Raw genomic sequence first — 25,057 nt, forward strand, 5'->3', positions numbered from 1 at the left:
AGTATACACAAGAACCGATGTAACTTTTCAGGTTGAAGGTCCAAAAATCGACTGCTCAGTGCCTTTAACATATTCATGTTGCATTTATTCAATTACTGGTGTTTTTATCACTCAAAAGTATCTTCAAAAGCTTGCCTTTTTACTGCAAGCATGGTTGCCCTTCCGCAGATCTGATCTCTAACACAACATGATGGTGTCACATATTTGTCTCCATGGAGGTAAATCAGTTTAATGGCACATTGTGGAACATTTCAGGAAAATAATAACATCTCCATGGAAACAAACAGGTGGAAGACTCTGTTCTTTCAGTTTTTTTCAAGTATGTAATCCATGTAGCATCTGACTATGAATTAAATGTTGCTAATAGCCAATTTATGTATTAAAGCAAACAATTAAATACAGTCTCTTACAACCACAGTGTCACAATATCTGGCATTATAACTGTCTGGTATAAGAGTATGTTTAGAGGGCTACAGTAAACAGACGATGTCATGTGTTTAGGCGGCAGACAGGGCTGTGTTAACAAAGAGCACTCTGGGTAATTGTCTGTGATGTCCAGTGTTTTTGTGAAATGACATGGTGCACAGAGTGTTTGTGTGTGTCTAATGAAGACCTGTGTAAACCACTGCTTACGCTCCTTGTGTCCAGTACATAGACTATACAGGATATATATATATATTTATATGTGGTCCAGGACTGCATCTGAAGAGCATCAGAAATGGAATACAATAAAAGGAGTATTTATTTATATTCAAGGACATTCTCTTTGTTTGTGTTGTGTAAAATCACATTCACATCAGTTTGGCAGCTTTTGATACCTTGGAGATTTTGTCACACATTTAAATTCTAGCTTTAAGCTGGATCCCACACTATTTAAAACTGTATAACTGCAAGTAATTTTACCATCTATTTAGCTTTCTTCCACCTTAAGGCTATTCTAATATGCCAGCTATTAAACACTGCCATACTGCAATAGATATGTTTTGTTTTTGTTGTTGTTTTGTTCTCTCAACAATTGCATATTATCTAAAGAGCACTTACACATGTGTAATTTTTCAGGTTGGGGGTTCATTTTGCCTGTAATGTTCTACCATATGGTGTTAAATTGCATTTATTTAATTATGTGTGTTTTTGTTGCTGAAAAATACTTTAAAACACATTCTTGTATTCTTATTGTGAGCAGAGTCACTTTTTCACAGATCCCCCTAATAAATTGGCCTGGTGGCATCTCCAGCTTGTTTCCATGGAGATTAATAAATTAAATGTCAAACTCTGTAACACTGCAGGTAAAGCAATAACATCTCCATGTAGATAAGCAACTAGCAGTCCCTCTACAAGAAAAGTTACACAGTGCAGCTTTAAAGATGAAGTCATTTTATGGACCATATTATAGATATTGATTCACACAGTTTATTTAAGCACCTATATGTTGCCACAACCTGTATGCTTATTCTTTGGGCTGTTCCACTCTCAAATCTATAGGTCTATATGAGCCGTTACACAAGTTACACATCGCAAAGTCAAATAAGAGCCGTGCACAGAGCAGAGAGGGCAAACCAGGACCTATATCTATAAAATCCCCCAAACATGACTGCTTATCTTGTGCTCATGAACTGTGCAAATGCAACTATGAGGATTAGAAAGCACAACACACATAGTATATCATCATATAAGGAGGTGTCTGAGAGATGAGATAAGGGGCTTAGGTGAAGGGGGGGGTGCCTATGGGGTGTTGGTCTGACTGACATGGTCGCTTTGGGGGTAATCCTGCTAATCCTTCGCTCGCTAGGGGTGTGGAGGGACCCAGCAACCTTTGACCCCAATGTGCACATCCTCACACCCTTCCTCTATCTTCACATGCCCCGAACTTGCACTGGCATTTCAGAAATCTTCAGGAGTGCAGCCCAAAACACATCAGCGGTTATCCAGTGATTACTATTATGGATAAAAAATTAAAAAAAAGAATAGGTTTAGGTTAGTGCAATGTGTTCATGTTGTTTGTGGTGATTCAATCAACAGTCAGGTTCGAGATTAGTCAAGTCCACAAAAGTTATCAGGATTTCATGCAATTATAATGCATTGCTTTTATGGTTGGATTGATTGATTTATCTAAATTCTGATAAAATACAAATTTATTTATTTATTTATTTATTTATTAATGTTTATCACAATTTTACTTGCCTTTATGGGAAATCGTTTTTGCTTGGCTGTGCTCTCAATCAAAAGTGTGATACATTTAGCATAAATTAAAATATAGACTGCTGATAACTAAATGTTTAGCAGTGGTAGCACATGCCATAGAGATGTATTTTTGTTTTTTAAATACAAAATTGACTGTAAAACTGTACTGTAGTAGGTAGGTACATATTGTTTCTTCTTTCTTTTATATGCTTTTAGGCTATTTCTTGCCCCATTTATTTTGACATGTTTTGAAACAGCTTGTCGGAACTGCTTTTAATGTGAAAAGGTAAACCGGAACTCAGTCTGTCTCCTGTGCGCTCTTGACGCTGGTGCGTGTCCAATGAAGATAATTTGGTGCCTCTGTGCGCCGCGCTCTAAGACAGATCCAGCAAGTGATGGGAGCGTGAACTCTGGCGCCCAACGCTCAGGTGCACTTTCCAAACCAACAGTTCTCTTCTTACAGTGCAGTTAAATTGGACCTCACTCTGTATTGTCTGTAAGTCGTTAACTTTCTTAGAAGTAAATCATGTGTTACTAGTCGAGATTTGTCCTGGATTTACGCGATGGCAAAGGAGTAAATCTCAATGGCAAAGATGCTTGGGGACTGGGATGTAACTTTGACACCGTGGTCTTATGGAATATAGCCCGATCTTAAGCAGTCTACATGTTGTGCCATCACCCCACGTGAAAAACAAACTTTTCGTCTTTTGCATCATGCTGTCCCTTTGGGTGTACATGATCTACTGTTGCGTGGGTTACTGCTCAACGGTGCCCAGCCTGAGGTACGTGAACAGGCACGGGAACGACATGGATGTAGTGGAGAGTCTCGGCGCGTCCAGGGACTTGCTGAACAATAATGAGAACGATCTGGACAGCCGAGGGGAAGAGTGGGACGAGCCGAGGAGCGAGAGCAAGGCGCTGGATGATAATGCCATGACAGGTTTCCTCAATGAGACTAAGAAGTTGCCCCAGGCCATCATCATCGGGGTGAAGAAAGGAGGGACCCGCGCGCTGCTCGAGTTTCTGCGCCTGCATCCGGACGTGAGAGCCGTAGGAGCAGAGCCGCACTTCTTTGACCGCAACTACGTCAAGGGACTCGAGTGGTACAGGTACATAAACGCATCTTGACCAGTCCGCATAAACAAACAGCACAATGTAAAACCAACAAGTAAAGGTACACTGTGTAACTTTCTGTTGGTGGCACGTTGCCTGCATGATTCAATCCGTGATATTCTGCATGGATTTATTTATGACATATTGCGAAAGATTTTTGTTAAATTTCTATGGAAATGAGAAGGCCAAGTAAGAGTCAGGTTTGTGGAGATGCAAACCAAAATGAAAAAAAAAAAGAAAAAAAGAAAAGAAAATGTTACAGACTGTGGCTTTAAGTACAAATCCAAGTAGTCCAATATCAATTTATCAAGCTTAATGAATGTTTTTTTGTTAAGTGGCCTATATTTTTTTTTCAATTCCAGCAATTGTAGAATTAAAATAAGCTGTAAAACAAAAGTAGGCCTACCACATAATTAATCAAGATTTAACCAGAAAGGAATATCCTCTCTATAAGTGCAATGCAGCCCACACTTTACATTTCTTTCTTTTTTTACCTGTATAAAACAAAGCGTGAGTGTTTGAAGATTTGCGATTTGCGATATCCTGATTATGCAATTAAAGCATTCACATAAAACCAGGAGAGCTTTAAGTTTATTATAAGATTTTTTTTTCTAAGCTCCTGAAACTTAATCGGTGATTCATCAATGACAAAACAGCTTATGTGCGCTTTGGAGCATATGATGTAGTAAGCTCTTGTCATTATTAAATATTTGTTAAGAATAAAAAGCTTGTAGCCTACTTTTATTTAAATACTGCAGACCTCAGATGTCTACCACAGGATCTGCTGTAATTGCAGTTACACAGGCATGTCCAAACTAGCCCACATTTGAGTAAAAAGCAAAAATTTGCATTAACATTGATTTCTTTTATTTAGACAACCTTCACCTTGTCCATCTATCTCCCCTGACTAATGTTCTGATAGATTACCTTTTGCCCCCGAGATACCAGCTGTTTCCTTTCATAACTTATTCTGCACATCTGTACAAGTCCGTTATTGCAAACTGAAGATTTGTCATAGCACTTCAGGATGATTTTAACTGGGAAGTAACGTCATCATGTAAACTTTAGATAAAAGCTGATGCCGTGACTTAAAGTGTCCAATGATCTGAGCAGAAGGATTAGAAGTCAAGTCAGAGGGATCTAGACAGTGTTTCAGGGCTGGCTCCAGTGCACCTCAACAGGTGAAGCCAAGCATGGTTCAAAGACCTTCTCGCTTAAGCTTCTTCAAGAATTTCCTTGGTTTATTTAGGATATTTTTTGATGATCAGTCATTGCAAAATCCCTTGTGTCTTTTATATGATCTACTAAATTTACATTGTAGTATCAAGGAGGGCTTTGCAATTAATGGCATTTTAATCTAGATTGAGATTCATTGAGAGAGAGTCATTACAAATCATCAAAGATCAGATTGAGTTTCAAAAGGGTCTACAGCCAATACTCTGTTCGTACAAGCTTGTGGTTTGGAGCAAAGTTCAGATTTTGGAGGAAGAAATGTGACTGCTTTTGTGCAAAATAGCAGTGATTAAAAGTCTAGATAAAATGAAAATGAAATCGAGATTGACCAGTACGAGGAACATGTAGAAATGTGATGAATCGTATTGGCATATCACCCCACCAGCCCTAGTATCAAGTAGTGGTGGTTGTATGATTGACACATTAATTGATAGGTTTAACTTGTGGTTAGGAGCAGTGTTGGAATGTACAAAGTAAAAGTAGAAAAGTACTGCACTTAGGTAACAATTTTAGGTGTCTGTACTTCATTTAATTTGATTTTAAATTGGATATTTTTTACATTTACTTCACTATATCCGAGAGCATATCTATTCTACAGCATTTTCATTTCTGAACTGGATTGAAAGTATTTTTATTATAGTTTTAGACCTGCTGAAAAGTCTGAGGGTTTATTTTTAAAACATCTGTAGTTTGAGCAAACAAAAAATATACACATAAAAACAGCAAGGGAAAAAAATAATTTCAAGTTTTTGGCAAACAAACATCAGCACAAATCTTCAAATCAAAATCAAAATCAGTCGATTTGATGCTTTATAAGACCACAAAATATGCACAAAATCCTTTTTGCTTTTTAAGTACATTTTGAAACAGGTACTTTAAGTTACATTTACTTGAGTATTTCTTTGCCCTGGTATCTTTTACTTAAGTAACAAAACTGAGTACTTCTTCCACCACTGGTTAGAAGTAAAAATACCTTTAACATTCTGCTTGTAAAATAATGGCTGGCTTAGTAGAACTGATATGGCCAATTAAAACCACTTGGCTTGAGTTGTCCCAGTGAGAGGGCAGTGCCACAGACTGACCTGGTATAAAAGAGCAGCGTGACACAACCAACTCCTAATGACCGTTAAGTGAAAAAACTATTCAGGCTTAAAGATTCAGCACACCATTGTAGCACATTGGATTTTCTCTAAATTCTCATAGTCATAATTTCATTTTTAAGTCTTTCTAAGAGCTGAACTCACATGCCCATTGATGTCTGTATTGCTATGTTCTAGGAAGTATTTTAGGGCAGAAGGGCACTGAGGAAGAGTTCAGTTACTGGCACTTGAAAGTTAAGAAGATCCCATTTTATTAATGGTATTTTGGTGGTCAGTTCTTCTCTCGATTTTGATTCTAAAGGCTTGATATTTTAGCCAGGCTGGCGCCACGTAGTGCCTCCACTCGATTTCATTTCTTTCCAGCTACTAGGTCAGGAATCACAATACAATAGACGATTTGCAAAAACCCCGGAAGTGCAAGTTCAACAATTCCCAAGATCGAGGATTTAAAGCCGGAATAAAGAGAATGTTTGGTGAATTTTATCAAGGGGAAAGACAAATAGCAGTGATTGGTTAAATGATAAAAAGTACCCGCCTACCGTCGAGTGAACAAAATCTAAGGCTAAGAGGTCAGACGGTTTGTACGAAGTGAAATGAAGTAAAACTGGCTGATGAATCAGGCTATTGATATTTGGTACCACAATGAGAATTTGTATGCAATCAGATGCCATTTTCAACACAAAATACACGGTTTCTTTAATATTTTCATGTGTTTTTTAATACAGACCAAAACCATTATGAAATTATTCAGAAAATATTCAAATCTGTATCAATATAAATTTGTTTGTTATTGATTTTTTGACAACCCTAATCGTGGTACATGTCTTGAAACAAATAATTGGTGATTGAAAGTGGCCAAAGGGGAATATATGGGAAGATTGTTCTCCAGTTGTAAACTATTTCAATGCTCACTACTGATTTTGAAATTGTCCTGTCACTGGGGTAGCTAGTGACATGAAAAGTACTTAATGAAGTACTTTTAATTTTTTATTAATTAATAAAAAAATTTTTAACTTCAATTATTCTGTAATATTCCATTATTATTACTTTTGTATAGTTGTCACTGTGTCAGGCCAATGGTCTCGGTGTGAAAGCATGCAAAAGAACCCCGAACTTCATTGTTGGAGCTCAAATGCACTGGCTGACACATTACATCTGTGTTTTGTCAACTTTACCCCATGTTTGAGCACAGCTCCTCTGGACAAACAGCAGACAGTCAGTGGTGGGTGGGCTGCTGGACTCCTGCGGGGGTATTAAGTCGTCCTCACACACATTTATCTGCTGTGATTGGTGTGTCCATGCCTCTGGAGGTCTTCTCTGTTCATCCTTATGGAGCGCTCCGGAGAGAGGAGGCCCCAGCACAGCAGGACAGCTTGGACAATACAGACATTTTCTGCCACGTAGGATCAAAACAGAGGCCAATGTGCATGCTCAAGACACAAAAGTCAAGCCTGAAGTCGTGGGAACTGTTTCTTTACTTTATTATACTTTTGAACATTTTTGGGGAGATTTCCTTTCAACTATGGTTCTTGCTTTGAGGATGAGTGTCTTTGTAATATTTTGATATCAGCGAGGATATGCTGCATTATTGGAATAAGAATAGTGCAATTTGTTTTTAGTGTGCCTGCTTGGGGTATTTTGGACATGTCATTTTGTGTGGCTTTGTGAAACATTTATTCTTGCAGGATTGGAATTCAACATGCATGTGTTCACTAGTTGTACATAAAAACCTGTGACCGTTTCATTTTTTTTAAAAAGCAGAAGTGGTAAAATGCACTTCTTATCAGAGCGTTTTTTAGACTTCATACTTTACACATGGTGTTTATATTTTACAGTATGACAGTGCTCTTATTTGAGTAAAAGTTTTTGTTGCTCTTTCCACTGTAAGTCTAGTGGAAAAAGATATTTCAGTATTAATTTACCTTTCTTCCCACTTTGAGTACGTCCAAAATGCCAATGTAATCCCGTTGGAGCCCAGTGGGACGTTAGTGTTTCCCAGTGGCAGATAGAGGGCAGTAAATTTAAAACCACTCTTTAGAAAGTGCAACAGTATTATGGAGTGGGATAAAAGAGGATGCTGGAGGACCCCTGAGGACTGCATTAACCCCAACAATAAAAGAGCAGACAATTAGTGTGAAACATGTTTTTTCTGCCTCCACTTTGTATGCAAATGTGCTCCGAAGGGTGAAAGTGCCCTTTGACAAAGCCCAGCAGGAGCTCATCAGAAAGAGGCATTCAGTGGAATCTTCCCCCAAAAAGATTTGCTTTCCTTCAGCTCCCCCAAAAGTCGACTTCATGGATTCTTGTGTTCAAAGTTGCACGTCCCTCTTGTAGGTGCAGCTCAGTCCCATAGATGTGTGTTAGATGTTTAGGTGCTTTGCGTACTCAACACTTCTTTGTAAAGTGACAGAGATAGATAGATTGTGACAGGGAAAAGAGAACATTTTAGGTGTATGTATCAATTTATTCCAACAATTTCACATTAGTCATTAGTGCACATGTGGTAATAGTTCCGTACTGTAAATGTAAAGCCCAAAGGTTCACATATTTTTTGAGCAAACAACCTTAAAAAATGGTGCAGTACTCATACTTCAAACCTGGTGGACATGCTCTTGATATAGTTTTCAAATGTCAGGGCATTGCTTCTGGACAGCACTCTACAAACCAGGGCTGTCTTATATTGTTGTAGAATAAAAATAGCCTGAGAGTTGAAAGAAGAGGCATGATGCAGGAGAAGTTTATTTACCATCAGTACAGGACCTGGGACCCAGAGAAATAAACCCTTGAGACATTGTGATAGTGCTGTCCATTCCATTCAAGTCTAGCAATGCTTCTGTTGAAGGGAGTATTATACCTCTGTTAATGTAGGCCAAGATAACACATCACAGAAATGCAACTTCTCTCCCAGATATAATGATAGAATACTGGTTGAGTTTAAAGTATAGTACAGTTATGTCCATACGCTTGTTGGTGGCAATTGGTGATGTTCAAAATGCTGGTAAATTAATGGAAGTAGTGGTGTTATGTACTATAGTTGTGTCTCTGTACTGTACCCACTCCAAAGGCTGGAAACATCAAGTACAACAACTCTGCTTAATCCCCATGTGACTGGTTTGCTGTGTTACAAAAATAACTCTTTACTGAATATGAAAACAGAAAGATTTTGATTCTGTTTCTTTGATACTAAAACTCACCTCCAAACACTAAATTTGCCCAATCAACCCCCCAGTGCTTCAGTTTGAGGAAAATTGCTGAACTACTGCGCTCATTAAGCCCAAAACACAAAAATACAAAGTTTTCACCATTGGTCCCCAGGAGTAGATTTTACAAATGCTGTAGTTTTAGTTTTTGTATGTGTTGCTTCCTGCCCTCTTCCTCTCTCTCTCTCTCTCTCTCTCTCTCTCTCTCTCTCTCTCTCTCTCTCTCTCTCTCTCTCTCTCTCTCTCTCTCTCTCTCTCTCTCTCTCTCTCTCTCTCTCTCTCTCTCTCTCTCTCTCTCTCTCTCTCTCTCTCTCTCTCTCTCCACTACTCCCTCCCCAGTTCCAGTCAAAGCGCCCTCAGAGCTCTCCTATCTGCCTTTGCCATCTTTGTTTTGACGTCTTTGAAGATTCTGTAAGACCAGCATCCAACTGACACCTAACGTCATAATATGTTGACTGCAAACTCATGACCTCTTTTTTATACTAAAACAAGCTCTGCGCAAAACAGTCTTTAGAGCCACTTAACAATAAACACAATGTTTGTTGACTCATACTCTATGTTATAATCTAAACTGGGTTTAAAGGTTGGTCCTTTGTTAAATACATCATTTCACAGGTGTTTACCTTCTCATGCTGATACATTAAAAATAAATCATATAAGATGCAAATTATATTCATACAATACAATATTTTTTGAAGAACCATTTCCATTTTATGACAATATTTCATTTTATGACAATATTTCATTTTATGACAATATTTCTATGTTAAAACACTACCTGCACAACCATTTTTTAATATCGAAACAGTTAATTTGTCTAATGTATTGTATTGAAACGTTCCCTTTCTCTAACAAAGCAACGAAATTGTAGCAGTGAAAAAATACTTATGTCAAAAAATAGTAGGAATGTAACAGTAATTAAAATATCATGATATTGTATTGTCAAAGTTTTCACAATAATATCATGGACCATCACAATATATCGAATTACAAGTCTCTTTGCTTAACTTAAGATTTATGCTGCAGCAATAGCTAAAAAAAAAAGACAGAGGGAACTACATAGACCATGATCCTGTGCTCCATTTCAGTGTAGAAACAGCTGTTCTAAGCACTTTTAAGTCTTAGGTCTTTGGATTAAGTCTTGTCAAGGCATTTTAAGTGGAAACAGTAGCGTATAACAGTTTTAGCCTCAACAAAATATTGCAATAAACATTGTACCGTGAGATGTATATTGTGAAAATATTGTACCAAGATTTGGATATTGTATTACATCCCTAATCGTGAGCCTCTCCACCATACCGTGAGCTTTTCCACAATATTACAATAAATATCGTACTGTGAGGTTCGTACCTTGACGATATCATATCATGAGACTTGGATATCGTTACACCTCTAAAAAGTGGTAATTACAAACTCCCCCTGAATTTGAGATGTAGAAGGGTCTCACTTGAGCAGACTTATACAAAGTTCTCCTTGCCTCCATAAACAGCAGGCTGTCAGAGCTGTTATGTGTTAATGTAGGGCTGGCAGTTGTGTGAAGGAAGTCATGCCTCGCTCATCCTCCTCCGCCATCTTTAAACTGGACCATCCGGCAGCCAGGTGGCCTTGGACTCAGCACAATGTCTGTTCTCTCAATCTGCTGAAAAACGCTCTATCTCTGGTATGCCCAACAGCCGCATTGTTGTTTTGAAGATAGCGACAGCATTTGAACACAGGATAAGATTAGCTCTAAAAAGACAGGACACATTTGCAAAGTGCATTTGGGCTTTGATTTTTTTGTTTGGTTTGATTAGTCCAAGTGGCCACATACCATCACCTCTCATCCTGGATTCCCACAGCGTCCTAGCTGCCGTTGACCACCTTGAGATTATAAGTCATCATGACACTAGATAACACTGCTTTTCAGGAGGAAGGCTCCTGAAGATGGATGCTAATTAGAGACTGTCAAGCACAATACTCTTAAGCAAATCTCCTTGTAAGGTTCTGTTTTATCTATAATGCCACAAATTCCTGCCTTTGAGCCGACTGCCTGATAGCAACAAATGTAAACACAGCAGCCATCCCTAATGGACACACCTGACTGGTGCACAGACAAAACAGTTACACAGCACAGATTAAAGGGGATGAGGTATGTCCGCCGTTCCATACTGTTTGAAACTTTTAAGTGCATCACTTTTATAGTTTTCAGATGCAGAGTTCAGTACCATGTACCATGCAGTGTTATTGATTTTGTACAGATCTCATTGTGGGTGTAACAGTTGTTAATTAAAAGTGCAATCTGTAACTTTTATGGTTGAGTTAGCCATCTGCTTGTATCCATGGTGATGTTATTGATTTGCCTCGAACCTTCAGTATGGTGTTAAACAAGTATATCTTGCATTTATTCACTTAGGAGTTTTATGGAGGAGTTTTTCCTTCTCAAAACCACTACAGTATGCATTATTACCGTGAGCGGGCCCACTTCTCCACAGATCTCACCTGAAACATGACCTGATGATGTGATGTGGCTGCTTGTCTTCATGGAGATAAAATTAAATTAAATGCCATCAGAACAGTCCAGGAAAAAAAAAAAATTACATCTGCATGGAGTCAAGCAGGTGGTGGACCCTCTACAAGAAAAGTTATACTATATTTTAAAAAGTTATACTACAATGAATACTGTTTTGGATTTCATATTGAACGGTGTATAGGCACAAAGCAAAGAGTACAATAGTACAATGGGCCTATTTCTTAAGTGCCAAAACCTAAACTCTCAATCTTTTAATTATAGACTAACTACTGTATCCATTGAGCACCAAAGCACTATTATCACATAGTAAAGAATAAAATACATAAAAACCTTAGCATAATGTTTCCTTTGAGTTTTCCCAAATACATACAGTCCTTATTTATAATCTTGTAGTCCATGAACAATATGCTGCTTTTTTGTTCTCATAAGTGATTGATGTAGCTTTCTGTTTCCAGGCAACATTTTGAGTATTAAGCAGGACAAATTTGGAAAGCCTGCTCCATGTGCTTCCTTTAGGCATGGCTCCCTCCGCTCATTCTGTCACACATGCTCAATATTCAGTTCTGTGTCTCCACAAAGATGAATAATACATCTACTTCTCAAACTCAGATTATTTTGCTTTGGGACCCACTTCGAAGTTTGATTGGTTCCTAGTTGTTGTACATGTCCCTGTGGCCTGAAAACCCCTCTCAGCGCTGCACATGTTTGAGGTAGTTCGAGATAATTGGTGATGCTTTTGATAGAGTTGTGTCTCGTGCAGTGTGACTATGGTGGCTGTGTTTTTTTTCCATGTATTTGGTCTCTGTGGGGTTGAGAAAAAAGAGATGGAGGAAGTCTTAAGGGTCTCATAAGAGCAGGTGAAAGCAGGTGATGAAATATAATAATAACTAAACCCACACCGCGACTGTAATGAGAACAGATGATGCATATTTCTCCCCTCCCCTCACTTTTTCCCATAATTCCTCTGTGCAGCTCTTATTTAAGATGAAAGCTCTTGCAGTTAGACAAACTAGCAGCTCCTTGTACATGTACTAACAGATGGCTCAGTCTAATACAATAGATTAAACAGGTATTTGTTGAACTTAGATTTATGTCAGTATCAGTGAGCCACTGAAATAAAACATTTTGTAATAACAATAGGATTAACAGTTTCACTACGTCAATTCCAGATGTTAAAGTTTGAAGTGGAAGCCATAAAAGTGATGTCATGTGCTTATAGTTCATCCATCAACATCGGCATTAAAAAGATCCAAATGCATGAACTTAAACAACCCACACAAAAAAAAATAAATAAATAAAAATCTAAATTCTTAACTACTGAAGGACATACAACTATTTTGATGCATCTTTTGTGATTTTTACTACAATTGCAAGAAAAACATCACATCAGCTCCACATCAAGTGAGTCAGAGATTGATAATTCCTCAATCTTCTTCATCAGTGCAAATAATGTTTTTCTAAATGGGTGAATTAAACACATTTTAAAGACAGTAGAAAATAATGTTCCCTCACATCAATAGGTCCACAGATTTGATTCTTCTCACATCAAGTCACATTAACTAGCCTTCAAAATGTAATGTATTTAGCAGTCTGTGTCTGTGTCTGTGTCTATGGTTGTATAAATATTAGAGTTAAGATCTGTTACAATGTGAGGTGTTTCTTTTATAGAGACATTATGTGTAATTTATAGCGAGCCTGAGTTATATTGTCTATCATGACGAACCTGCTATCTAGAGATTGACTGATATGTTTTTGTTTTTTGTTTTTTTGTGGAACGATACAATATTTATTGCTTAGAATCCAGAGAAACCAATTGTCTATCAGGTCTGCCGATATTTTTGGGCTGATATGTAGGCTAGATTCAGATTATTTTCCCCAAATTCTATGATTTAAATTTACTACAAAATTACTAAAGGACTTTTTTCCCATACACCTATAAGAGAGAGCTGTGTAGTAATGTTTTGTTGGTATCTCTTCACACTTAAGTGAAAAAAATATGCATGTGTATTCTTTAGGCATTTGTATTCTTTGTGCTGGAGATTTAAGGCCGATATGCCAAAAAGTGCAAATATTGGCCAGATATGTCACTCTGTCACTACTACACACTTTAACAAATATTTTACAATGAATTTAATTGGGAACTGACCTATAACCATGGTCCAAAAGTGAACCACCATCTACTAGTTGAATCCCCTCGCTGTATATACAATACATATGGGCATATAAACTGCTGCTTACAACTTTCCCTGCATGTGTTTGGATTATATGAAGCCTAGTTAACAGACATGGCTATACATCTTCTATATATCCAACATTAACATTGACTCTCCTTGTCACAGCATTGACTCCTCTGCTCTTTTCTCTTGTCTCCAGAGACACACCATCCTCAGCTCAGAGTCCCCAACCAAGCATGCTCCCAGCCCCTATAATACTCCTATGGCTTACTCCTAATCCCCCCTGACTTACTATAGCCATTATCCAGTCAGTGCCGCAGTTATAATGATCAACCGCCGCCACCCTGGGTCTCAAAGAATAAGCACTTCTAGCAAGAGACAGCTTTCTGCATCTTAAAGGAACGTTCTCCAAATATTAGCATCTTGACTGACAACAAAATGGTTAACAGGTTTTGGCATGACATTTAGATACATTATGCTGCCTATTCACCGCTAACCTGTGTTTTGTATTGTGTAATAAAGGGTGTGTAGAATATCCTGATTGAGAGTGGATTTTCTGCCTGTTTTGAACAGGGAGTCTGTGAGATAAATGTGTTCCTCCAGGCTTTGAATTTGGAGTGCTTTAGATTTTGTATTCACATGTGACGGCAGGTGATGGATGGGACTGCTCCTGTCTACAGCGCCTGTCACTTTAGGTACGGTTGAACACTGTCAAATGTCACACATAGTATTGAGACATTCCAGTGTCCAGAATGTGCTAAATGGTGTTAAAGGTATTTCATAGATATTTTGATTAAGAAAGACATAATTGGGATTTTGTGGGATTTACTCAATGTATTCTCTGTGTTTATGTTTATAAAAATTTTAATTTGGACTTTAGAGGGAAATTATGAAGTTTGATGAGGGAAACATTTTTTAAAAATATGTTACAAAGTTGTATTTAAAAACAGCTTTTCTGGTGGATGGTCTGCCACTTGCTTACCTCCATAGAGTTGTTCTTACTTTACCAAGAATATTCCATAGTGTGGCATTTATGGTGATGTGACAGTGATGTCACCAGCCTAAGTTACAGCTTAGATCCGTGAAGTGGCGACCCCACTCACAATCACGGTTCTTTTGAGCAATAAAATCATGTTGAATTTAATAAGTTTAATGTCATACTGTGGAAATTCCAAAGCAAGCAACAATATATCCATGTTCATAGAGCTTGTTTTCTTTCATTTTGACTGATGTAACAGTAATAACTAAAGACTATGTTTTGTTTTGTTTTCAGAGACTTGATGCCAAAGTCATTGGAGGGCCAGCTCACTATGGAGAAGACCCCCAGCTACTATGTGACCAAGGACATCCCCTCTCGGATCTACAACATGTCCAAAGACACTAAACTCATTGTGGTGGTCCGGGATCCTGTCACCCGCGCCATCTCAGACTACACCCAAACTCGCTCTAAGAAACCGGACATCCCATCTTTTGAGAGCCTCACCTTTAAAAACATGTCCTCAGGTCAAATAGACACCTCGTGGAGTGCTGTGCAGATAGGGATGTACGCTAAGCACCTGGAACGCTGGCTGCAGTATTTTCCCATGGAGCAGTTGTTGTTTGTTAGTGGAGAGCGACTCATTAGTGACCCTGCTGGTGAAATGGCGCGGGTACAGGACTTTTTAGGGCTGAAGAGGGTTGTGGATGAAAAGTACTTCCACTTTAACCCAGCGAAGGGATTTCCATGCCTGAAGAGACCAGAGAGCACCAGCAAACCACACTGTCTGGGCAAAACCAAAGGCAGGACTCACCCCAACATTCACCCAGATGTGGTGCAGAAGCTACGAGACTTTTACAGACCGTTCAATATGAAGTTTTATGAGATGACTGGCCACCATTTTGGCTGGGATTGAAAAAAAAATCATATGGCAGACTAATTGTTTTTATAATTAAGATGTTTTATAATGTACAGTATTGGGGAAATATGTAAAAAGTTGAGAAATCTATTTTATGATAATTTATTGTCAAGTCACTCTGCTGTGCTGTCTAACTACCCACACACCATTCATTTGATCACACTGAGATACGGGTAATATGAGTCATGGATATGTTTTATCTTTGTTGCTGACATGCCAGTAACATTAAGCTTTTGTTCTGGGGGCAATAACTGACTAAATTATAATTATGTAACTATCCTGACATTGGAAAAGACAGCATTTGAATTATAGTGGAAATACTCTATTGTGTCATTTAAAGCGCTGGCTGCAGTATTTTTCCCGTGGAGCAGTTGTTGTTTGATAGCGGAGAGCGACTCATTAGTGACCCCGCTGGTGAATAGGATCAGTCAGTTTACATAATAGACAAGACATTTTAAAGAAGCACTTTTTTAGTTGGTGGTCTTTCACCTGCTTGTTTCTATGGATATGTCACTACTCTGCTTGGAATGTTCCACAGCATGACATTAAACAGCTCTACCTTACATATATTCAATTACAGGTGGTTTTACATTTCAAAGATACTCGCAGAAACAAACATTCTAACTGTGAGCGGGGTTGCCTGTCCACAGATCTGACCCATAACTTGGTCTGGTTTGGTCTCCTTGAAGGTAGAAGTTTAATGCCATGCTGTGAAACAGTCCAGACAAAGCAATGATGGAGAAAAGCATTTGACAGACCCTCCACCAGTTACATAATGCATTGTTAATGTATTCACTTTGAACCTGATGATGCAAAAAGCAGAAAAAAGCAAATTAAAATCAAAGTTTTTTGTTTTTTGTTGCCAATTTCTGACATCATAAAAAGGTGATGGTTCTTTGCAAAATCCTTGAACAACTCCCACAATTCATCTTCAGTCCCAAATAAACATAAAACAGCATAATTATTTCTCTTTAACTTTATTTGACTTCTCCCAAATGCAGCTTAACGTCCATGTTGGAAGTGAATGAGATCTTACACGGCAAACAGTTGGTAATTTCCCCTTAACATGAGTGCGACCCTCTGTGTAACCACTTAGGCAGGTCAATACTGGCCCCAGCTGATCTAGTGCCACTACACAGGTGAATCAATACAGTAATAGCTCCTCATCATGTCAATTAGATCTGAGTGATGGCTCCGCTTCCATCTCCAGAACAGCGCAATAAAACATGAAGCTCTTATATTAATGCTTGCAAGTTTATGGTTGACCCTGGAGGCAACTTCGGCATAATACAATAACATTTGTTTCCAGTGCTTTGTTTTGGCTTAAGCGCTGTTTATACAAGGTGCACAATCAAACAAGGCTTAGAAAATCCAAAAGAAGCGTGAAAGATCCAAAACTCACACAATTATTTAACAAAACATTCTTATTAGTTATTCAGATGCTTTAGAATTGTTGTAGACATCTGTAAAAGGAGAAGAAATTATTGGTTGTGTTTTACTCAGCCAGAGTGCATGATTCATTCTTAAATAGTGTATCCTTGTTGCTATGACGAAGGTTAGCCAGACTCAAGGTATTCTTTTATAGACAACAATTAGATTCAGTAATATACAGCATAATAATAAGATGATTGACAGGAGAAGACAACAGCGTTCTATTTCTCATTCACTGTATTCCCACAGACAACTCTGTAAAGTAGGTGACTGACATTTCCAATACATCAATGCAATTTTGACACAAATAAAAGTGATCAGTGCACTAAAATGTTGTTTGCATTTCTTCCTCCTCACCTCCTCTGTGATGCCTGTAGGGAGGGAGGAGCCCTGAGTAATTTACTAGCTAAGATATCAGGTTAATTAGCGTCGTACTGTTCATTAGTCATTTGGGATTTACACTACAGGCTTGGTTGCCATGACAACTATGTAAACAACACAATATCAAGTTTCACTTTACTACGGGGAAGAAGCATATAAAATGAAAAAGGGTACAAGAGAAAATTAGAAATATCTGAAGTTAGAATTTGTTTTTCGACTTATTAGTACTATAGTTCTATCTATAGTACTGTTACTGCCAGATAGTACTTATCAAGCCATTATATTAGCTAAAATACTACACACACTTAGTGCATAAAAATAATATGATACAAAAAAATTCTGTTATTTCTAAAGTTAGAACCTTTATTGCAGTCATTCGGCAAGATATATTTTTAACCACTACTACAGACTATGTTGTTATAAGTAAACCATTTTTTCATACTTTTTCTTTACAGATTTTACACATTCTAAAAAATATATGAAAATAAAATAAAATTGGGTACATTTCCCTCAAACTGTAACACTTGGAGCGTGAACTCTATATGACATCCAATGCAAAAATTATGGATTATTTGAGACCCAGATTGCAGAACTTAGATTTTTGTGTTGATATCAGTGGTTCACTGAAAACAGTTATCTGTTTTTACACTACATAATTTGTTCCTTCTTTTAGAGGCTCAAGCCTGCACTTGTTCCATCACCTACTGCAAAGGTTATGGAGCAGATAACACATAAATCTCTCCCCTTTTTTAACAAACAACCTTTATTTAACCTGTTTACCTGAGGCTCCTACGTAAAATGAGGTAAGATTCTCCCTGGTGGCATGCCCAGATGAGGAAGCTGCAGATCTCATTGCAATCACTACCAGAGAGAGGTAATTGCTAGGTTGTACTTAACTCCTGAATCATTGTTTTTACACACAGGCCTGCAGGTATTTTAGGCGGTAGCTTTGGTTTGAACGCTCAGAAAGATATGGTAAACATACTCTTGGCACACGCTCCAAGAGTCAGGCACCAAATGAAGTCAGACAGAGTTTATGTGTTTTAGGCCTAAATTGAAACAATATAACCCTGGAGCCAAACCTGGACTAGACCAGGACTAAACCAGGTTGAGAACATATTAAATTAGGGCACTCCAGTAGGTTGGTTATGCAATTAATGGCAGAACATATGTTAAGCATAATGTTAGACAATAAAAATACATTTTGTAACAGGTTATTTGTAATTCTAGACAAAAGATAATAGTTTTTGCTTTTCCTGAGGTCATTAGGACAATAGTCTTCTTCCTGGGCCCTAATCATCACCTACATTGTCCAGTCCCTAATCCTAATCCCATTGTACAGGCTGTCATTAATCTGAGACACTTGAAGTTGGCATACGTGCTGACCCAGCTCTCACATATAATCTACTTGTTCAGATGTGCGCTAGTGTGAGATGTACCTGAGAAATGTTTCTTCAATTAAAACTGAGTGGGAAATGTTCAGCTTTCCACAAACATATGTTTGGAAGAGCTGCCACTCCCTTCTGATGGTACTCGAACATTTGTGTGTCATATTATTTTAAGAAAAGAAAGCTTTTACATCACCCTGCAAAATAGATAACAATAGCAATCAACAAACTCATGTCCCCATATTCTTATACACAGACTGTTGCATGTGATTACTTTGAAGATGCTTTTGAAGCTTGGATTAATGGTGACATGGTTTGATCACTGCTGCTCACTGTAGCTGTTGCATCAGCTTCTATTGATTCAACAGTATGTAACTGGAGACAGCCTCCAGAGGCGGTGTGCACTGGGAACAGGCTTCTAATTGATGCTAGCAGCATGTTGTCACATGGGACCTTCTTGGATTGTCTACCTGGTTCTGTGTGGACCAACTGTGTTGACACATTTGGCCAACATTGTCACTTCACACCAATGAGGTTTGATTTCTTCCTTGAGAGGTGCAGAGCTTGCACTATCTCAAGGTCTTCTTTAATAATCCTCCACATGCCCGATCAATCAAAATGTAAAAGGATCAATCAAAAGTAAAAGACAAATAAAAGACAGATAATGGCAATATATTTTACAATTTTCCCAATAGTCACTCAGCTCAGGATCTACCTAAAATTATTAATGAACTCTGTTTACATAAGTAATCTGTTTAGTGATTCAGACTGGAGACACATATGCCACGAGCCCAGCTCAGACATGCCTTCATATGGTCTGATCTGCTTTCTCTGTAGTGAGGAGTGGGGACTCTCCATGGACCCGGGTCACCTTTATAATCCACCATTTGAACTTAAAGTTGGGGGTATGAGCTGCTCTCAGTGGATTACACACAGGGCTGTCTGCTGTTTGGTCTGTCGTCTGTCTGCCCTTTAAATATGGCTAATCTGATCAACGTGTGGGTCTATTACCCAAGACCCCGTTTAAATGACCAACAGTACAGTAGGCATTGTTTTGAACAGATTATAAACTGCAGTAATGCAAAATCAAATCACTTATGTATTTTGTTGGAATCAACACAATTTTTAGTCTAGTCTACACAGGGACTAACTTGGACCATGAGGCAGTAAGGCCAACAAATCCCAAGGTTAATATAAAGCAAAAAAAAAAAAAAAGTCAAAACATCAAAACATGGCTGCCTAGAAGGGATATTAAAAAAAAACAAAAAAAACACTTGACTACCAGAGAAAAAAATGTATTCCAATTTAATTTTTTTTTAGTTTCCCCAGTTATTTAGAAGACAGTGACTATACTGAAAACTTTTTTTTTCTTTTTCAAGTTTTTATTTGAAAAATACAGCATGTCCACTATAGCGGACATCAGAACTTTATTGATGTACAAATTTAACAATTTCCATAGAATTCAATTCCATAGAGAGTAACTGAACTCAGGATTTATGTCCCTCAACAACCTCAATACAGATGTGTAGTGCATTTATTTTGGAACATTGCACTTTGAACTTTTTCTGGTTTACTTTGTGTGATATTTGAGGAAGCAATTCCCCTTTTTTGAAACACACAGAAAGACTTGGCACTTAGTGCACATCACATAGGTTTTGCTGTTACAGCCAGATCTACGACACCTTGATGCATGTGGTTCATCCACCATTTTTGCAAGATGTAGCGCTCCATAGTGTCTTTGAAGCCCAATACATTTGAATGTTTGGATAACCCAAACAGGCCATGTAGATGGAGCACCCAAAGAAAGTCTTCAACTCTCCAGGGGTAGTGTTTAGTGATGTTCCAGAATGAAGGACTTCACGTTGGTTTGTGCACATAGCCATTTTTTCAAACACAGAGTCATCAATGTACAGTTCAAAATAACAAAGTGGGGTCCAGTTTTGGCATGTTGTGGCATCACTGCTTAGAATAATTGGAAGATCATCCAGTTGGGGGTTAAATCTTAAGGAAAACAATAAAAAATGTCAGTTTTTTCTTTTTAAAGGTGAAAGATTGTTATAGTAAACTATTACAAAATTGAATTATTCTGAATAGTTTTTTTTGCAAAATGATTTGAATGAACTAAATATATAAAATACATTGTAAAATACATAATACTAAGAGAGTACAAGATCAAGATGTACACTGTAGTCTTGCTCCAGAGCGGACAGCGACTGGACACTGACTCTTCTTCCTCAACCTCATCCTCATCCTCAGAGCTCTCAGCCTCTCCCTCAAACAATGGATCCTGGTCATCATCATCAGACAACTCAATATCTGAGTTTTCTACCACAATTTGTAGTAATATTTTCTCTGCCTCTGACCTAGAACCAATTCCTTCAAATTGGAAAAAAATAAATTAATGACTCCAAATGTCCACTTCGGAGGACATTTGTTAAACACTCAAATTTCATTGTAAAATATTGTTACTTTACTTTAAAAATGGTTTTAATGTGTTCATTAGACATTCATAAAAATATACAATGCAACTTTGATCCAAAATTTGCTTAATAAAAAAGGTATACCACTTACTGTTCTTTTTTCCATAAAATGTGGTTGTGTTGATGGCAGCCATTTTTCTTGAAAAGGAGGAGGGTCTTTTAAAAGCTCCACCCTTATAAATTTGGTATCATTTGAAAGCTCTGAATGTCCTCTTTAAATCACAGAGGGAGTTGGTTATTTTGGTTGGAAATATTTTAGTAAAGAAATGTCCACTAGAGAGGACAAAAATGAACTATGGGTAGTCAGGAAGATATAGAATAGAGAACTAGTCTGTATCCCAGGTTATGATAAAGTAAAACTAAGCCCATAAGACTCAAGAGTAAATCTTCACTCATGTTAACATAAATAAAACAATGTTGACACTTCAGCAAACATGACATATGCCCAACCTCGTGTAGATGGCACTGAAGCTGTTGATCTAACTTTCAACAATCTCGATCCTCATGACAGTGATCTTTCATAGTACATTAGATGCCATTAGTCTGTTCCTAAATGTCCCTCTCGTTTAGCTTGGATAGTGCTCCACAGCCTTGCCTGTGTCCTTGCTCTCCGCCCCTGCTCCACTGAACCACAGTAGGGAAAATCAAGGTCCTGATTCGTCACGGCTCTTTTCAGAAGAATTCCTCATGTTGCCATGGAATCAGGCGAGTGCTGTCACTCACATATACCTTTAGTAAACTGTTTTAGGTTAGATCTTAGGTTTGTGTCCTTACTTATCATCAGAGTTTCCAGTCTAATGGAGATTTTAAGATGCTAAATACAATATTTTGTGTTTATTCAGTATAGAGTGATACATGTATTTACAAGGAGTGACGCAGCAGCTTATCAGGTTTCACAGCTCTTTTCTTTAGATTTTTTTAGTGTTTTTGCTATTATTATGTTTTCTAATTGAATTCTAGTAATGTAGAGTTTTTGACGTTCAAGGCTAAACATAAACAGAAAAGTTTTCAAGATTAAATTCTTCTCTCTCTCTCTCTCTCTCTCTCTCTCTCTCTCTCTCTCTCTCTCTCTCTCTCTCTCTCTCTCTTTCTCTCTCATTTACTGATTTATTTATTGACATAGTTACCATACATTCATTGTTCTTTATGATATATACCATAGGTTGCAGACTTTTGCCAGGCTCCTTTCTTGCATTAGGTCCTCAGTAAACAGTAAGCACCCTATACACCGAACTCCTGGTACACCGTGTTTTACTCTATCAGTTATTGATGTTGAGTCAATGCAGTAATACAGTTGGGTTAATAGCAGTACACATCAGGTTGATATCTAGGTCACTCTGTTGATCTATTGTCTCTGTTTTTCACTGTTGTTTCTTTTTGTTTCCTGTGAGTGTGGGAGGCACATCAGCTCTGTCCCTGGTGTCACTGTACAGTTCCATTACAGGTTTACTCTAGTGCCTGCATTCAAGAAATAAAAAAAAAAAGATTTCTAACAAGCCAAAAAATCTGTTTAATCAAATTTAAGGTCATATAATACGTAAATTGGAAATTTAAGTCATGTTATAATTTTACCTCCTCAATTGCATATGTAATCTTTTATTATTCATTATTATTATCAGTAGACATTGGCAATCCCAGGGCTGGAATTATCCAAATTATTCTAGTTGAGGTGTATGGAGTTTTAAATAAATAAATAAATGAATAAATAATGAAATAATGAAATAATGAAATTGGCATGGGTCTGACAAATACTAACCATACCACCAGTGTAGGAGGTGAAACTGTAGAAAATGTTAACTACCAAAAATCCAGTACTAAAGATAAAACACTGTACAAATAAATGGAAATAATTACAAAAAGAAAACAGTATGTCTAGTTTAAAGAACAATTTATTATTATGCAGTCTAGATCACAGATAATTCCCAGATTTGATGTAATGGCAACCATTGGTCAAAAATACAACACATTTACTCAGTAGTGAATGTCATCCCACATTTGCTTTAGTGCTACTTTGTCTTCAGTATCCACCAGCCCCTGACCCATGGCTCTGGGGCGTTGGGCTCATTCTGTATATGGACAGACAGGCAGGCTAATTCAATTATACATGCAGTCACTAATAACACAAAAGATGAGGGACTGATGTAAGGTTGTAATTTGGACCTTGTGAATCTTGATGCTCATTTGTGGGCCATATGACAGAGGTAATACCTAAACTTGGATTTAAAAGATTAGTTTAGTTCAGTCCACAGAGTATACTTTCAGGAAAAATGCTGATCTTAAAGCCCCATCCACACCCTGAGCTAAGCCAGATGGTGCAGTTTGAACACCTATAGGCCCCTCCCCCTAAGGTGTTGAAGGCTAAATCTGGTTTGTATAATATAAAGTGAAGGACTGCTGATGTGTACTTTCACACCTGGAGAGATATTCACCTTGGCATGTTAGTTATACCTCATGTGGGCTGGTTATAAGCTTATTTCATCCACAAAATTGAAATAAACTATGGAACAATATTTTAAACAGTATCCTTAAGGTACACTATGTAACTTATCTATCACCACGGAGACAAGCAGGTGATGTGTCCGGATCAGACTTATGGAGAGGCAAACCTTTTCAATATAAGAATTACTGTTTTTCAAGGTTTTTGACAATTGGTAGTTTTCAAATTCTATATGAGGATGCCATAGTTCCAGATATTGGGCAAGAGCCAGATGTCAATTCAGATATCAGTTACACTGTATTCTGACATGAAATACTCAAAAGGTAAATTAACAAATCTTGAACTTCATAATTTCTATTACTGATAATTTTCTATTACTGATAATACCCAAGAGTTCACTGTATTATAACTCACTGTATTATAACGTGTCATCCATAGCATTCAGCTCCAGCCAAAACGGGGTACATATTAGGAATAAGAATTTATTAACAGACAAAATAGCTAAATAAAAACACCAGGATCATATAGAGCAGGTTAATATGAACATTTTAAGACCAAATTGACAAGGCTCACTGCAGCAGTCACAGAGACATGGGCGACAAGTTTCAAATGGAGACAGAAGCGCCCCCATGCTCACTTCCTATTTGGAACGCGATGGCAAGTGAGTAGGTATGTCCATTTATATATTCAATCTATGGTTGCCCCCAACTGTATTAAATAATACTGGACAATAGAATGTTGTGATGTAATCTGAAACCCGGCAATACGGTAGGTGTTACCGTGGCTAAAAGGATTGTATTCACGTGAATAGATGCACAGACTCCACTGACTTTTACGCAGAGTTCTGGCTCCTGAAGTATTGATTTAACTTCATTGAAGCCTTACTGAGCTCAATGTAGCTTAAGCTTCTATCAAAGACATGTCTCATATCCTCTCCTCTTGTCCAGCCAATAATGAAGGGACTATAATAAGGCTCAAATCTGCAGCACACTATAAGAGCAGGTCTGTAGTAATTAATCTTTCAAAAAGCCTCTTAAGACAGGAAGCCACAAGGCACACCACCAAGTTCTGGTGTTGTCACGGTACTAAAATTTCAAACTCAGATTCAATGCTAAGGTTCAATATTTGTTTTCAGTGCCAAAGTTATAATAAAAACAAACTAAAATTCTCAATACAAAATGAGTAAAGTGGTTTCAATGTGGTCTTATGGAACTCCTCATATCAAGGTCACACTAAAACCATACAGGAGAGGAGAAATATTCGACATTGACTTCACATTAGTATATTTGTTTTACTAGTTTTAGTATTGTATCTGGCTATAATTTATTTTATTTTATTTTTTTGACAACCTTGTAAACCTCAAAGGGAGGCATATAGGAAGTGAAAAGGGTTTTATGGAAACAATTTTAAAAACTGTGGCTACACAAGCCAGTGAATATATTCCACATGAGGAGGAGAGTGTGCCATCAGATTTACGATGTTTATTGAGCCTTTGGGAAATAGAGGGCAAAGGTACACGTGTGTCACATACTGCA

General features: G+C 37.7%; 1 protein-coding gene across 1 annotated transcript; it reads left to right on the forward strand.

The window, feature by feature from the left end:
- Positions 1-2,574: 2,574 nt before the first annotated feature.
- hs3st3b1a (heparan sulfate (glucosamine) 3-O-sulfotransferase 3B1a) lies at positions 2,575-17,124 on the forward strand. Its single transcript, XM_020932565.2, has 2 exons — positions 2,575-3,290; positions 14,784-17,124. Exons 1-2 carry the CDS (start codon positions 2,815-2,817, stop codon positions 15,400-15,402), a joined length of 1,095 nt encoding a protein of 364 aa, XP_020788224.1. The 5' UTR covers positions 2,575-2,814; the 3' UTR covers positions 15,403-17,124.
- Positions 17,125-25,057: the final 7,933 nt, after the last annotated feature.

The sequence above is a fragment of the Boleophthalmus pectinirostris genome, unplaced genomic scaffold (genome assembly GCF_026225935.1).
Source record: "Boleophthalmus pectinirostris isolate CB_2022bp ecotype Guang Dong unplaced genomic scaffold, ASM2622593v1 HiC_scaffold_17, whole genome shotgun sequence".
Taxonomy (NCBI): Eukaryota; Metazoa; Chordata; class Actinopteri; order Gobiiformes; family Gobiidae; genus Boleophthalmus; species Boleophthalmus pectinirostris.

Excerpts from the sequence above, each read along its gene's own strand:
- hs3st3b1a (XM_020932565.2), top strand. The coding sequence starts at position 2,815 with ATGGAATATAGCCCGATCTTAAGCAGTCTACATGTTGTGCCATCACCC. Across the intron at positions 3,291-14,783 it reads AAGGGACTCGAGTGGTACAG|AGACTTGATGCCAAAGTCAT; the intron begins GTACATAAACGC and ends TTTTGTTTTCAG.